The sequence below is a fragment of the Nelumbo lutea genome, chromosome 1, assembly GCF_056320005.1.
Source record: "Nelumbo lutea isolate HS-2025 chromosome 1, American lotus-T2T, whole genome shotgun sequence".
Taxonomy (NCBI): domain Eukaryota; kingdom Viridiplantae; phylum Streptophyta; class Magnoliopsida; order Proteales; family Nelumbonaceae; genus Nelumbo; species Nelumbo lutea.
In genome coordinates this window covers 175731770-175745000 of record NC_142684.1, presented here as the reverse complement: position 1 = coordinate 175745000, position 13231 = coordinate 175731770, and the positions used below count along the sequence as shown (strand labels likewise).

Sequence of the window (13231 nt, the reverse complement as noted above, 5' to 3'; positions counted from 1 at the left end):
TATTAGCCACAAAAAATTTTTAGCAATGTGAGGTAACTAGGACATCACCATGTAATTCGCATGTACCCACCGGGAGGAATTTGTATCAAGTTTCTTCTCCTCCCCAATGATGTACCCTAGTTTCCCATGAGCACTAATGGCCATCTTGGCTGATTATGCCCATTCTAAATCATCCAATTTCATTGTGGTAAAAATCCCAAACCTAAAAATATCACTAGTATCTCCTACAACTAGACCCATGTTATTGGTGGACTCCTGCTTAGTACTCTAACTTTCCATTTCAACTTCAAACAATTCAAAAACAAGAAATAACTAGGTAGAAAGCCTCCAATATCAAATTGATCTCACACACAAGGGTAACAAACCTTTTTGAAAGAAGAAAAACCTATCCGGAGAGAAATCCCTCTTCTCCAATCGTCTCCCATTGGAGAGAAAAGTGAATCGATCACTCCAGAAGGCTCAAAAACTCCCAAAAACCAAACCTCCCCCTATATAAAACCTAGATAAGTCCAACAAGGTCCAAGCACCCAATATTAGATAAAAAATGAAGAGTACAACCTGACTAAGACTCTTCCCCACACTCCAGTTCTTCCTGATTTTGATGCCAAAACACAGATCACCTTCTTGATGACTGAAACCCACCAAAAAATCCAAGAACTGGGCAGTCTGAAGTATATCGATCAGCCCTTTATCTCCTCATGCAACTGATTGATCTAGGACTGCATGGAAGAACTCCAAGAAACCCTAGTCTTGCTCTGATACCAAGTAGAAAACTATTGAATCAAAGAATCTGTAAAGAAAAGAGATATTTCTTGAAGAAGAGAAAGAAAAGAGAAGAGATTGAGATAGAAAAAGAGAGCAATCAGTTCCGGTCACCCTCCTCACTAGTATTTATACTTTTAAATAAAAAGGGTACAATGACTAATATGCCCATATAGGGTGTCTAACACATTAAACTGCATAAATAACATAAAAGAACCACTGAAAAGGGACCCAAAAAAAGTGCTGTGGTCCCCACTTCCTATCTAAACAAACAATAAACAAAAGCAACTACAATCTGCACAAATCTGCCCAAAACCCTCAACACTTACCATGTCAATATAATAAATTTAGAAAAAGACCAACCCAAGTACAGAAATTATAGCCAATTTGGTGTAGTTCTAAAACAGAAATAGTTTCCAAATTAAAAAACAAAAATTATATAAGATTTCCCAAGAAGGAACATAGAGTTTGAATGTTAACAAAACTCACTTCTTTTGATAATTTTTCAATTTCAGCAGTGTAATAGTCAATCGCATCAACAGTTGTTCCCCAAAGGCTCCAAAAACCTGTCTATAATTAAGACTCCATATAAGATGATGAACTCATATAAATTAGTAATTGAGGATTAAAAGATAATCATGATCTCCAAAAGAAAAAAAAAAAACAGTACAAAGAAAACCACAATATCAAGTGAAGAAAAGTACCTTTGTAGTTGGCTTGTTTTTAGGATTTCTCTCATATTTATTTTGGTAGTAGATAAGCCAATTTTGCAAACTCTTCTTTTGCTCCACTAAATTTGCAAGTCTGTTTGCATTGTATACAACCTACAGGTCCAAAGCAACAATAGTATATGATGTATGTTTTAGATGCATGAAATGAAACTCTTTTTGTTTTTTTGTTTTTGCTTTTCTTGAAAAGGTGCATAAGAAGGAAATTATATCCATGCATTTTTTACTCTGACTAACTTGAATATGACAAGTCATTTTGCCTATTCAAGAAGGCAAGAACTCGAAGAAAATACAAAACCTGATGGGTAAGATAGTGATCTGGATGATTCACACAGAAGAAATGTTCAACATGCTCACTAACTGACTCATCAGTGTCTGGAGGGACATTTCTTACAAGAACCTGTTGAAGATTTTAAGAGTCAATGGTATAGAAAGGTAGACTAAGACGTAAGAGCAAGATAAGGGAAGCATATTCAGTGTAAGGAAAAAGTTAAAGAAGCAACTCAACAACTATTGATCATGATGATCATAAACTATCCTATGTTTAATGAATAAAATAAATTTTTGGACAAATAGATAAAGAAATGTTTAAATGTCATCTTGTAATATGAAATTGCTTCCACAACTTTAGCCTTTGGGATGGAAATGTTTGTATTCAGTCTTGAAGAAAGAAGAGAAACAGAAAAGAAAAGGGTTTAGAAGAAATGGGTGGCGCACAATGAAACAGCCTCACAACAATATTTTATATTAGGGCAATAAGAAAAAAGATACAATGACTAATCTGCCCCTGATTAGTAGACAGGAAGAAACATAAGAAACAGAATAATCCCAGGCGCATTAAGCCCAGGAAAGGAGAAACAAAGAGAAATATCATAACATAACACAAATAGGCCCAAGCCCACAATGCTAGTCTACACAACAGGAAATACACAAGGAAGAACCAATGGAAAAACTGCGAGAATATAATTGTTGTAAAAATAACCAAGTTCTTAGATATGAAAATAAGATTTTTTCAGAAGAAAATCTTATCAAATCAAATCACCAATAAAAAATTAAAATGTAAATGACTAGATAAAAAATTGGTGTAGGGTGCAAGTAAAGCTTGGTCAAATCAGGTTGGCGCCAACATAGTCCAACCCAACCCCACCAATGTTTAACCTATTGATCATTCTAAACACAACCCCAATGAAGTTCATCACTATAGCATACGCAACAAGGTATAAGACCGGTACTGTGAAAACACTTGAGATTGTAAAACTTGCATGCTCAGTATTACCAACAAAAAAATGAAACTTGCATTCTCAGGTTGTAAATGTTGCATGTAGAGACCACTGGAAACTTATGCTGTAAAGCTTGCAAACATGGGGTGCAACATTTACAGCCTTGATATGCAATTTACAACTTGAAGTGCTTTGCAGCATCAGTACTGCAAAGAATGTTTTTGTACCATAGATTTTGCAAACATGATACATTAGCTAGAGCTGTCAATGGACCTGATCTGGGCCAGGTCAAGGTGGACCTGGTCCCAATACACAGACCCTTTAGGGTCTGTAGTTATTTGACCCAGAACCAACCCTATTATTATTAATCAGGCTTATTAGGTCCAATCTGAAAAGACTTGATTATACTAGAAAAAAACTATAGCTTGGAAATTTGACAATAAATCTCTCTCTCTCTCTCTCTCAAAATATCTTGTATATCCCATATAGAATGGTGGTTTTAGAACCTTGTATGAAGTTATCACAGGTAAACCATAAGAAAAACGTGTAAAAGGTTATAGGATATCCTTGTCATGTGTGTGTGTATAATAAAATAGATATCCAACTTATGAGAGAGCATATGGAGAAAAACTATATCTTCTTGTGTATATAAAGTGAATACCTTCGGCAATGAACACAGAAAAGATAGGATTTCTTTTCTTTTTTAACCCACTATCAATACATGTGCAGCACGTGCCTCCTCATTTGTGTTGCATGTATATGACTGTATGTATATAAATACAAACATACATCATTGTATTGGTCTTAAGCGGATCAGAAAAGGTAAAACCAATCGTTATCCTATTACAATTGAGGCTCGAAATGCAGATCCAGACCCTGTGTAATAGGATCAGGCCAATTCATGACCCAGACCATTGACAACCAAATTGTTACTTTGTTAGCACGGTTTTCCCTTACCATCAGGTCATTCTATTGTTATCTTACTACTATTTGTATACATGTGCATAGGCAAACACCAAAACCTGATTCATGAAAACTCAACCCATTTGGGCCCAGAAACTAGGTATGGTGAGATTGACTTAAGTTAAGCCCAACCCAAGTTGCAGTCTTAGAATGCCTTGCATGGCCATAAGCTCAGTGAACTTCTACAAGCAATGCCATTTAACCAATGTAATGTCTTTTCAAATATTACTAGTTGTGTATCAGTACTCACCAACATGTTCTGATTACTGACCTGCATGATGTATTATTATAAACATGCATCTCATTTTAGGGGCCATTTCTTGGTGAAATGGTCAATCTTAGGTTCACAAGCATGAGAATGCAGGTTTGAGTCTGAGAGTGGCCACTTCAAGGAGGAAAATGCAAAAAGTTATGTCATATCCTCTCTGCCCAAGACCATGGACAGCCAAGGCCACCATTAGGTAATGGTCCCATTAGGCATATGCCATTTTGGGGATCCACCAACATCATCTATAAGTCGATCTAGTGACACTAATAATGAAACAGATGTTAAGGGTTAAGGTTTTGATTTTAGGATTACTCTTTGTAAGTGAAAATAATTATAAAAAAAGAAAAAACAAACTTGATAGTTTATGCAATCTATATTTATATTATATAGACGAAAGAGGGTAGGTATGGAGTCCTCTCACCTCAATGGTCACATGAGCCTCCTCTCCATTTTACACATGTTGTTTATTAAAAATAAAAATCACAAATGAAAGCCCTCTCAAGTCTTAATTCTATCTGATAAATTTCATCGTAACTCCTCCCCAATCATCAGTGTTTGTAACTCTCCCTACCCTTATTAAATCCCTCTTTCTCTCTTAAATCCCTTTGAATTCTCATTAACTGTCTGTAATAAAGTAGAGATATAAATTTGGTGGACGTTCAGGGCTATATCAATACCAAGGTTAAAGCCCAAATTTGCTAACCCAAACCCACCTAAGCTAAACTCAGCACTACTTATGGTGGGCTGTTCAAGTTTGAAAGTTTTCTCACCCATGTCTTTTACTTTTTATCTTTTTATTTTGCTTTTTATATGTCATAATTACCTAAACACTGCAAATCAATCATTGATTGATATTTTATGACTTTCTGTTAAATCTTCTATTTTCTTTGAACGCTTCTTTATTAATTGGCATGTACATAAAAGTCTTTTTTCAAAGCCTCTTACCAAATTTCTATTCAACCCCATGCATTGCATGGGTTCAACCGCTAGCAGATATAACAGCACAAGAAAAACTTTACAATCAGTACTCATGAATCTTGCAAAGAATTTGAAGCACCAAATTATGATTTTCAGAAAATGACTACAGCAGTTAAGCATGTTAATTTTTATGTTAGAACACTTAATTGACATTAAGTATGTTTGAATTGAAGCACTATCCACAGTGCCATTGGCTCACAAAAGAAGAACATTTTCTTTTAAAACATTCACCTATTTTGCACATCTTACAGCCATGAAACATTTCATGTCTATCATGTCAATTTCATAGCATGCGACATTCATGTAATTAAGAAATGAAGGCATTAAAACTATTATCAGAAAACAGAAACCAGTCCCAATGTTTCAAAGAGACTAAGGTGTGAGAATTCCTTACGGAGGTAGAAAATGACAAGGAATAAGTTATTATGAATCTCCAAAGCATGAAACATTTACCACTTTGCTCATAATGAAAAGATAAAAAAAGTCTCCAAATCTCAAAATAAACTTACTGTATATTGATCCGGACGACGCTTTTGAGATGCAAGAAAATGAAGCCTAGAAGAAGCTATTTTCTCATATTCCTTATAGAGAACATATAATGTCCAAAATGTAAAAACATAAAACACCAGTATGTGTGCCCAAAACCTGCATAGTAAGAAGAAAGAGACTAACCTTTAGTCAGTAAAAAGAGACAATTATATGTCCAAATCATCCATTCATAATAGCATAAAGAAATCAAAACTACTAGGACATAGATGCAGAATAATGTTAATCCGTGAAGAAGGTCAGGACAAAATCACTAAAATCATCCTTGATGTAGAAGTAAAACCTTTTCATAAACTGTGTACACAATGGACTTTGAGGTCCATAAAAAATGCAGCAACATTTATAAAAATGAAAAAAACAACATAGATAACTTGGCAAAAAGGAAAACATAATAAAGATTAGATGAGAATCAGCTAGTGTTCAACACACCTTTTTTTTATCAGAAGTAAAGTATCCATTCATTCAAAGATAAAGATCAAATGTACAACCAGAGGCTGTACAAAAGAGAATACATAAAAAAAAAAAAATCAGACCACTATCCCATGAGGCATTACAAACAGACTTTCAAAATAAAAAACGGAACTTCCTTGAGTACAGTTTTCCCACAATTCTCTGCCACACTTCATCCTCTCGACAGCTTTTGTTATGGAACATCCTTGAGTTTTCTTCTTTCCAAATCAACCAGAAAACTGAATCTGGAATTAATTTCCATAAAATTTTCCCTTTCTTACTCAGGCCTTGCAATCTCTAGCTCTTCACAAAAGCCTCCATTATTGATGGGTAGCTACAACTTAATGCAAACATCTTTAAAATCCTTACCCAGATATTGTAAGAGAAACTGCAGTAAAAGGTGGTTGCCTGATTCTTCAGTCAGATAGTGTTCAACACACCTTCCCATCACATCTTTTACTATTAGCATATCTACTTCACCCAAAACCCCTAATAGCTGGGACCAGTGTTGGATAATGGCCCTTTAGATCTACTTCTCTATCAACAAGGCAAGTTTAATTATATCAAACAATTATCATCATGCAGTTTCTTCCCCACTGTTCCAATGAAGTCTCTATTGATGTGAATGATATCCAAATGGGTTCACCCACCAACTCCAAACAACATACTTCATAAGCATTTTTGTTGAACATATCACTTTCTTCAAAACAAAATTAAAGGTTAAAAATACTCTCTGTAGATCATATACAGCAGTAAAGTTACTCCTAGAATTGAATTAATCAGGGAATGATTGATACTACTTAATTGAGTGGGACAACTCCCTCGTCAACACATGCAGATAGTATAAATCGAGTGGATGCAAGGGGCTACACAAGATCCTGGCTGGGCCTTTTTGGGAGAGTGGGCCAGGTCTTAAGGAGCTCGGTTCTAGAATTGGATTGGCTAAGAGAAATAGTGGAGAGTTAAATGTTTCAAACAAAAAGATTTCGACAGGCAGAGCTTCGAGAGAAGGGGAGACAACTCAGGTTGGGGCAAGAACAGCAACCAGGATGAAGGAGTGAAGAAGATAACCAAGGTTGGTTCAAGGTAGTCAAAGGATGGATTTGTGTGGTCTATGACGAAGTATTTTTGCAGTGGAAATGCTGGTGCTTCAAATCAAAGAAAAGCAAAAAGGGGTTTGAGGAAGTTTAGTGGCAGAGTGGAAAGAAGTTTTTCGGTGGAGAATGGGCATCTCCAGCAGTCAATAACATTAGAATGATGAATGTCAACCAAGGATCAAAATTTCGCAACATATCAACCTGTATCAGCCAATAAATATCATATTGGTGACCCACTGATATAGCACTTTAATTTGGGTTTTGGGGGTTGACCTGTTTCAAGGGGTAGACAGGCCTTATATCGGGCCCCCTGAACAGGTTTTAAAAAACTAAAAAAAACATAAAAGTGTCCAAAGGTACAGGCCAATACATTGGATATTGATATTTAGAACCTTGGCGTCAACCTATATTGCAACAAGGTAAGGATTGCTTTCTCAGAGAGGGGGTCAGAAAGTGAGGGGGTTAAATATTTTTTGGATAGAAATAGTTCTGCAGTAAGGAAGGTAAGTCCCGATGCAATAGTTGAGCAAAGATAGGCAATGAAGGGGACGTTGAGGGAAGGAACTCAAGTAGGGGAGGGAAGTAAGGGAATGAAAGACTTCAGGGGGACGCCAGTAGGAAGGTGGATGGATTTTCAACAAGTGGGGGAGCAGAGAGCAGGTACGATGGGGGTCATCTTAGCAACAAAGGAGGTAAGAGTATCAAAAGAAAAAAAAAAAAAAGAGAGGGGAACTAGGTTCTAAAAGGGGAGAAAGGGGAAAAGTATTGGGAGAATAAAAGAGGAGTGTCAAGCAGGTGAGTAAATGGTGGAGAGTAGTTTGAAGTTCAAGGGATGGTGATTGAAGAGTCTATTGTGTTAAAGGAAAATCAAACCAACTCAGTAGGTTTGGCAACATCGAAGGTTATTACTGGTAGCAGCTTTCAGAAGAAGATTTTTGGCCATGACATAACAAGAAAAGAAGATTGCAGTGGAGAAGGGAAAATGTTGGCATGTACTGAGATTAGAAATGTTGGGGGAACAAATGAATTAGCTAAAGAAGACCAATGTGGAAAGATTTAAAGAAAAGTACAACTTAATTTCGAGAGGCACATAAGAGAGGTCAACAGTACGAATCTTGTTCCTTAATTCTGTTCTGTCCAAAGCCATATCTTCTGTTGAAGATAAGAAATGTATTTCTCACCTTTTTGAACCTGCTGAAACATTGGAAATTGAAAGCTTATCAAGGTCGCTATATGTTAAATCCATATTCTCCAGCCTTCGATCAGTCCAATTAACAGGCACCAAGACAACAAAAGAAAGTACAGTGAAAGGAACAAATATTTTCAACCTGCACATCAATGTCCACGAATTAGATGATTGGTGTATAACAAAAACAGGTACTCTTCAATCTGGAATAGTAAGTGATGTAGTGTATGTGTGCATGCGTGTTTCTGCAAGCAATTCTATATGTATACATCAGTTCCAAACAAAATTAAACAGCTTCCTAAGCAGTTTCAGTCCTATTTCATAAGAACTGGAAAAAATATCTAATCTGGAAAGTAGCAATGATGTAATCATCACAGAATAGGCAATCTCATTCAAAAGGATTAATTTAAAGGAGAAGAACCAGAAAATATAAAGTGGGATTTCAGTATATTTACAATACCAAGGACAATTGATAAAAAAAAAAAAAAAGTCAATACAAAAAACTGCAGCAAACTCACCCAAGAAGGTAAATTCGAATATATACAGCTGAATCAAGTCCTGCATGCTGAATAAGCTCAGGTTCTGGCATTCTCAATGCTGCTGGCATCCAATTCAAAAACCTTATATATGTTCTACAGTCTAAGTTGACAAACTTTCTTACAAGTGCTCCAGAATGTGTTGGGCTACTTCTTATTCCCCTAAGGTACCATTTTGGAAAGTATACTCGGTCATTAAAAGGTTGGAGTCGTAATATAGCAAATGCCACAAGGAATGCAAATGCAGATAGAAGATTAATAGCTGCTGAAACAGCAATGTCTTGAAGGGAAGCCATTTATTTTTTTGGGTACCAGTATTCACCTGAGAGTTTTTAGATTGAAAAAAAAAATGGTTAGACACATCCCACAAACCTGGAAGAAGAAAACTAAGTAATTAGGTATTGAAAAAAAAACAGCTATGCAAGTAAGTGAGCATAATACTAGCATTTGGGTTTCTTCCATTGGTGAGGTAGGATACTGCTTTTCTTTCTTTTTTTTTTTTTTTCTTTTTCATGCAAAGTATCTTGTGTTCTTGCTATTTATGTTACAATGACATTGTTAATTTTTGGGTTATGGCTTGAAGTACAAAGTCTTTTTTTTAATCAGCAAACTTGAAGTCCAAAGATTCTTGTGATGACTTGTAGCCTTTTGTAAGTTATGCAACAACCTGAAGATTCAACTGACTCAATCTTGAATACCCGAATGATTAGGAATTCTTGTAGCCAGATCCTCATCTAAATTAGTTTTAGCAGTTTTGGAAAATTGACTCTGAAAATATGACTCCAATATTTTTCTAAATATAAAAGGTAGCACTATAATTTGCATAGTACCGCCTCAACAACACGAGTTTCTCTTGACTACTCCCTGGCATGATTCCACCCTTAATGTGATAATCACATCATTATCACAAAAAATTGGCACGCCATGTTATAGTCCTGTATTACATTCAGAAATAGGATATTATGATCAGGCTCTTACTGACTGGAGAAAAATCATCATAACAATAAGTTTCTTTCCGTAACCATATTCATCTTAGATAAGTAGTCATCTGTTGCATTCCAACCTCCGTTCTCAGAACTTCGGTGACAAAAAAAAAATAATAATAATAATAATAACTCATTTTTCTGAGTTTCCTCCGGCTTTGTGAACAAAAAATTTCTTTAGTAATAACAACCAACATCACATTGTTATGTTCCTATCATCATATAATAAGCTTATGATGTCTATCTAATAAAGATTTCAGGTTGTGCCTTTCAGCAGGAGATGAGAGAGAGAGAGAGAGTAATTTTGTTGCGACACATGGCAGAGACAATAAAAAAATAATAGAAGCAACAGAGCTGTAGGTCTATATTTCCATTTGCAGTACTCATCCCAAACTCTCCTGAACATAATTTTCTTATTCCGAACACAATAACTATGAAAATCATAAAGAGCCTGTAAGATCTTCGAAATTACCTAACTCATTAGAAAACAGAAGAAATGGCGATCAAAACAAAAGAACACGAAATATAAAACGTTTCCAAATTCATAACATGAACGAGAAGAAACAAGAACACATCAAAGAGAACCTGGAAATATCGTTGTCAAATTGAACTCAGAGAAACTTGATCACAAGAAAAATCAATTCGATGGACGAAAGTTCCCTTGCAAATCTCCTCCAGCAGGAACTTAGGTTTTCTTTTTCCAGATTAACTGTGTGAGAGGGAGATGGTGGGACGACGGCAACAAGAACGGAACCGTTTCTCTTCTGTTTTTGAGCTTTCGCCACTCCTCCCACCGTCCCACGCTCTCTTTTGTTTTTGTAACGTTTTATCTCCTTCTAAGTTCTAACTTCAGGTGGCAAGAACCAGGAAGGACAAACATTTGAATCCGCCAATGTCATATTTGCCCTTGTTTAACTTATTTTATTACCAATTTGCCGCCTTGGTTTTTAACAAGTACAACGGATTTTGGGGTGTATTTTATTTTTGTCCACTCCAGCTCACACATCACTGCTATTTGTGTTGTGTCATTGCAAAAAACTACCATTACGATAATAATGACCATTCCAACCAAAGGGTTATAAAAATAGAATAATTTCTTTTTCTATATATTTTCTTCTCTTTTATTCCACTTGATTTTGGAATTAAACATAGAATTTACCGACGGTTTTAATGATATTATCATAAATGATAAAAAGGATTCTGCTTTGTGGTCCGGGATTTATGATCATAATTGATGTATGAAATGTCTTATATGTGCTTTTTGTTTTTACGGCTGCGTTTGGAAAAGATGCAAATGGAGTGTAAATTCTGATTCAGGGTAAATTTGTATTTTAGTTCACTTTTGTATGTATTAACAAATGATATACCAATATATATTTACATTGATAATAAGATGAAAAAATACATTAATAAAAAAGAAGTAAATTTGCATTCAAGTGGGCTGTTGATAAAAAAAAAAAGTATATGCTTTATTGGAATTCGTATTTACATCCATTGCAACTAAAAAGTCTGTTTGGTAAGAGGATAAATTTGTCAATACAAAACTAATTCAACTTTGCAATTTATATGAACCGTTTTGCACTATATATATTTGCATTCACACATTTGTATCTTTTCCAAACGCAACCTAAGTATAAATACAAATATGTAGAGTGCAAAACCATATATTTTGTATTATTTTATATGTATTTGTATTATATATATTTGTGTTTGTACTCTTTTCAAAATGAGCCTAAGGTTGTGTTAAGTTATAGTAAAAATTTTATTTGAATTAATACAGATGCTTGGGAGTGCAAATGAAAATAATGCAAGTTCTGGTTTAATTTTGTTTTGGGTTTTATTTTATTATATTTCAGATCTTATATTACTTCATTTGTACTACAATCAAATAAAATAAGGTAAATTTTGAAATAAAAATAAATCATAATTTGCATTGAAATCAATTGCACTACTATGGCTTTGCATCAGCGCAAATAAAATTGCACTGCAACCAAACACATCCTACGACTTGGTTTGGAAAGAGTATAAATACAAATATGTATGGTGCAAATACATATAAAATAATACAAAATATAAGATTTTGCACTCTACATATTTGCATTTGTACTCCTTCCAAACTGAGCCTAACATGTGAATATGGATGTAAGTGGTGTCGGGTCGGTTCGAATTGAGGACAACCCTAATTCAACCCATGTTTTTTCATTTTATTTAGGGATGCAAACGTGTTAGATTCAATAGAAAATTTGAGATCCAATCCTATTGGATCTCATGAATGGTAATTCGAATTTGAATCTGTTAAGGATGTTGGATCTAAATCTGATCTGATCCAATTCAGATTATGAAATTTTTAATTAATTATTAAAAGAAAAAATATAAAAATTTATATAAAGATAGATAAAAATATAAGTATTTTTTAACTATTTTCATCCTATATATTAATCTATAAATATCTTTTTATAAAAAATACAAAACATGTTTATAAATAAATATATTAATATATACATGCCATTTTATAAATAAACATGTTTATAAATATACATATACTATCGAACCGGATTATATCCTTTTAGATCAAATAGGGGCTGATCTGAATCTGACCCAACCTTCTTTTTGCAATCGGATCCGATTATCTGATTCAACCCAATCTGACAAACTGACAGAGGGTTATCAGAATCTGAATCCGAAGGATCGGATTCGGATTTTGCACCCCTAAATTTAGTTTACTAGTCCAACCAGGATTAGGTTGGGTTGGGTTCAGATTGGCCTGTTTTTTATTTTATTCTCCTTGGACAAAGTTTTAGCACTATTGTCTATTTCTTTAAATGAGATTTTTTGTAAATCATGATTTCTCAAAAATTAAAGAAATTGTTTGTTTGGTACCATTAATGCGATATCAGTCGATTTCTAAGAAATTTACAATGGATTTGTTTGGTAATGATTTTTATTTATTCTTTTTTGGTGGTATTCTAGTGAATTTTATTTTATGGGAACTATCTCCTTATTCGCATCAATGTCACATCCTCCCCAAAGAAATCGGGATCGACCTAAAAAGAGGAATCACAAAAAATGATTATTCCTCTTTTAGGCCCAATTTTTATTAGTAGTTTTCTGAGCGATTAATAATTGGCCAATAAAACAGAAAAATCATTACGTTCAGTTTGGAAGGAATACGAAAGTAAATATGTACAATGCAAAACTTTGTATTTTGTATTATTTTTTATGTATTTGCATTATATATATTTGTATTTATCTTCCTTTCAAACTGAGTTTGGAAGGACAAACATGTACAATATAAATACCTACAAAATAATTTAAAATATGAGGTTTTGCACTCTACACATTTATATTTGTATTTGTATTTGAAAAGAGTATAAATACAAATATATGCAATATAAATGCATATAAAATAATACAAAATTTAAGGTTTTACACTCTACATATTTGTGTTTGTACTCCTTCCAAACTGAACCTTAGCGATTTTTGAATCGTTAATGTGGTCTTGGCATGGTGCCAA

The 13231-nt window shown here is 34.3% G+C and overlaps 1 protein-coding gene across 3 annotated transcripts in view; it reads right to left on the bottom strand.

Moving 5' to 3' along the window:
• LOC148879371 (hyperosmolality-gated Ca2+ permeable channel 1.7-like) overlaps window positions 1-10707 on the bottom strand; it is a 39524-nt gene extending 28817 nt beyond the window's left edge. The window contains exons 1-7 of one of the 3 annotated variants that reach the window (XM_088960894.1): window positions 10303-10707; window positions 8717-9056; window positions 8194-8340; window positions 5429-5564; window positions 1789-1890; window positions 1467-1586; window positions 1252-1332 (exon numbers count right to left, since the gene is read on the bottom strand). In XM_088960894.1, the coding sequence (XP_088817020.1) occupies window positions 1252-1332; window positions 1467-1586; window positions 1789-1890; window positions 5429-5564; window positions 8194-8340; window positions 8717-9030 (900 nt within the window). In that variant the 5' untranslated portion in view covers window positions 9031-9056; window positions 10303-10707. The remainder of the gene's footprint in view (window positions 1-1251; window positions 1333-1466; window positions 1587-1788; window positions 1891-5428; window positions 5565-8193; window positions 8341-8716; window positions 9057-10302) is intronic. The other 2 variants (XM_088960896.1, XM_088960895.1) reach the window with 2 other exon arrangements.
• Between the last annotated feature and the right edge of the window lie 2524 nt (window positions 10708-13231).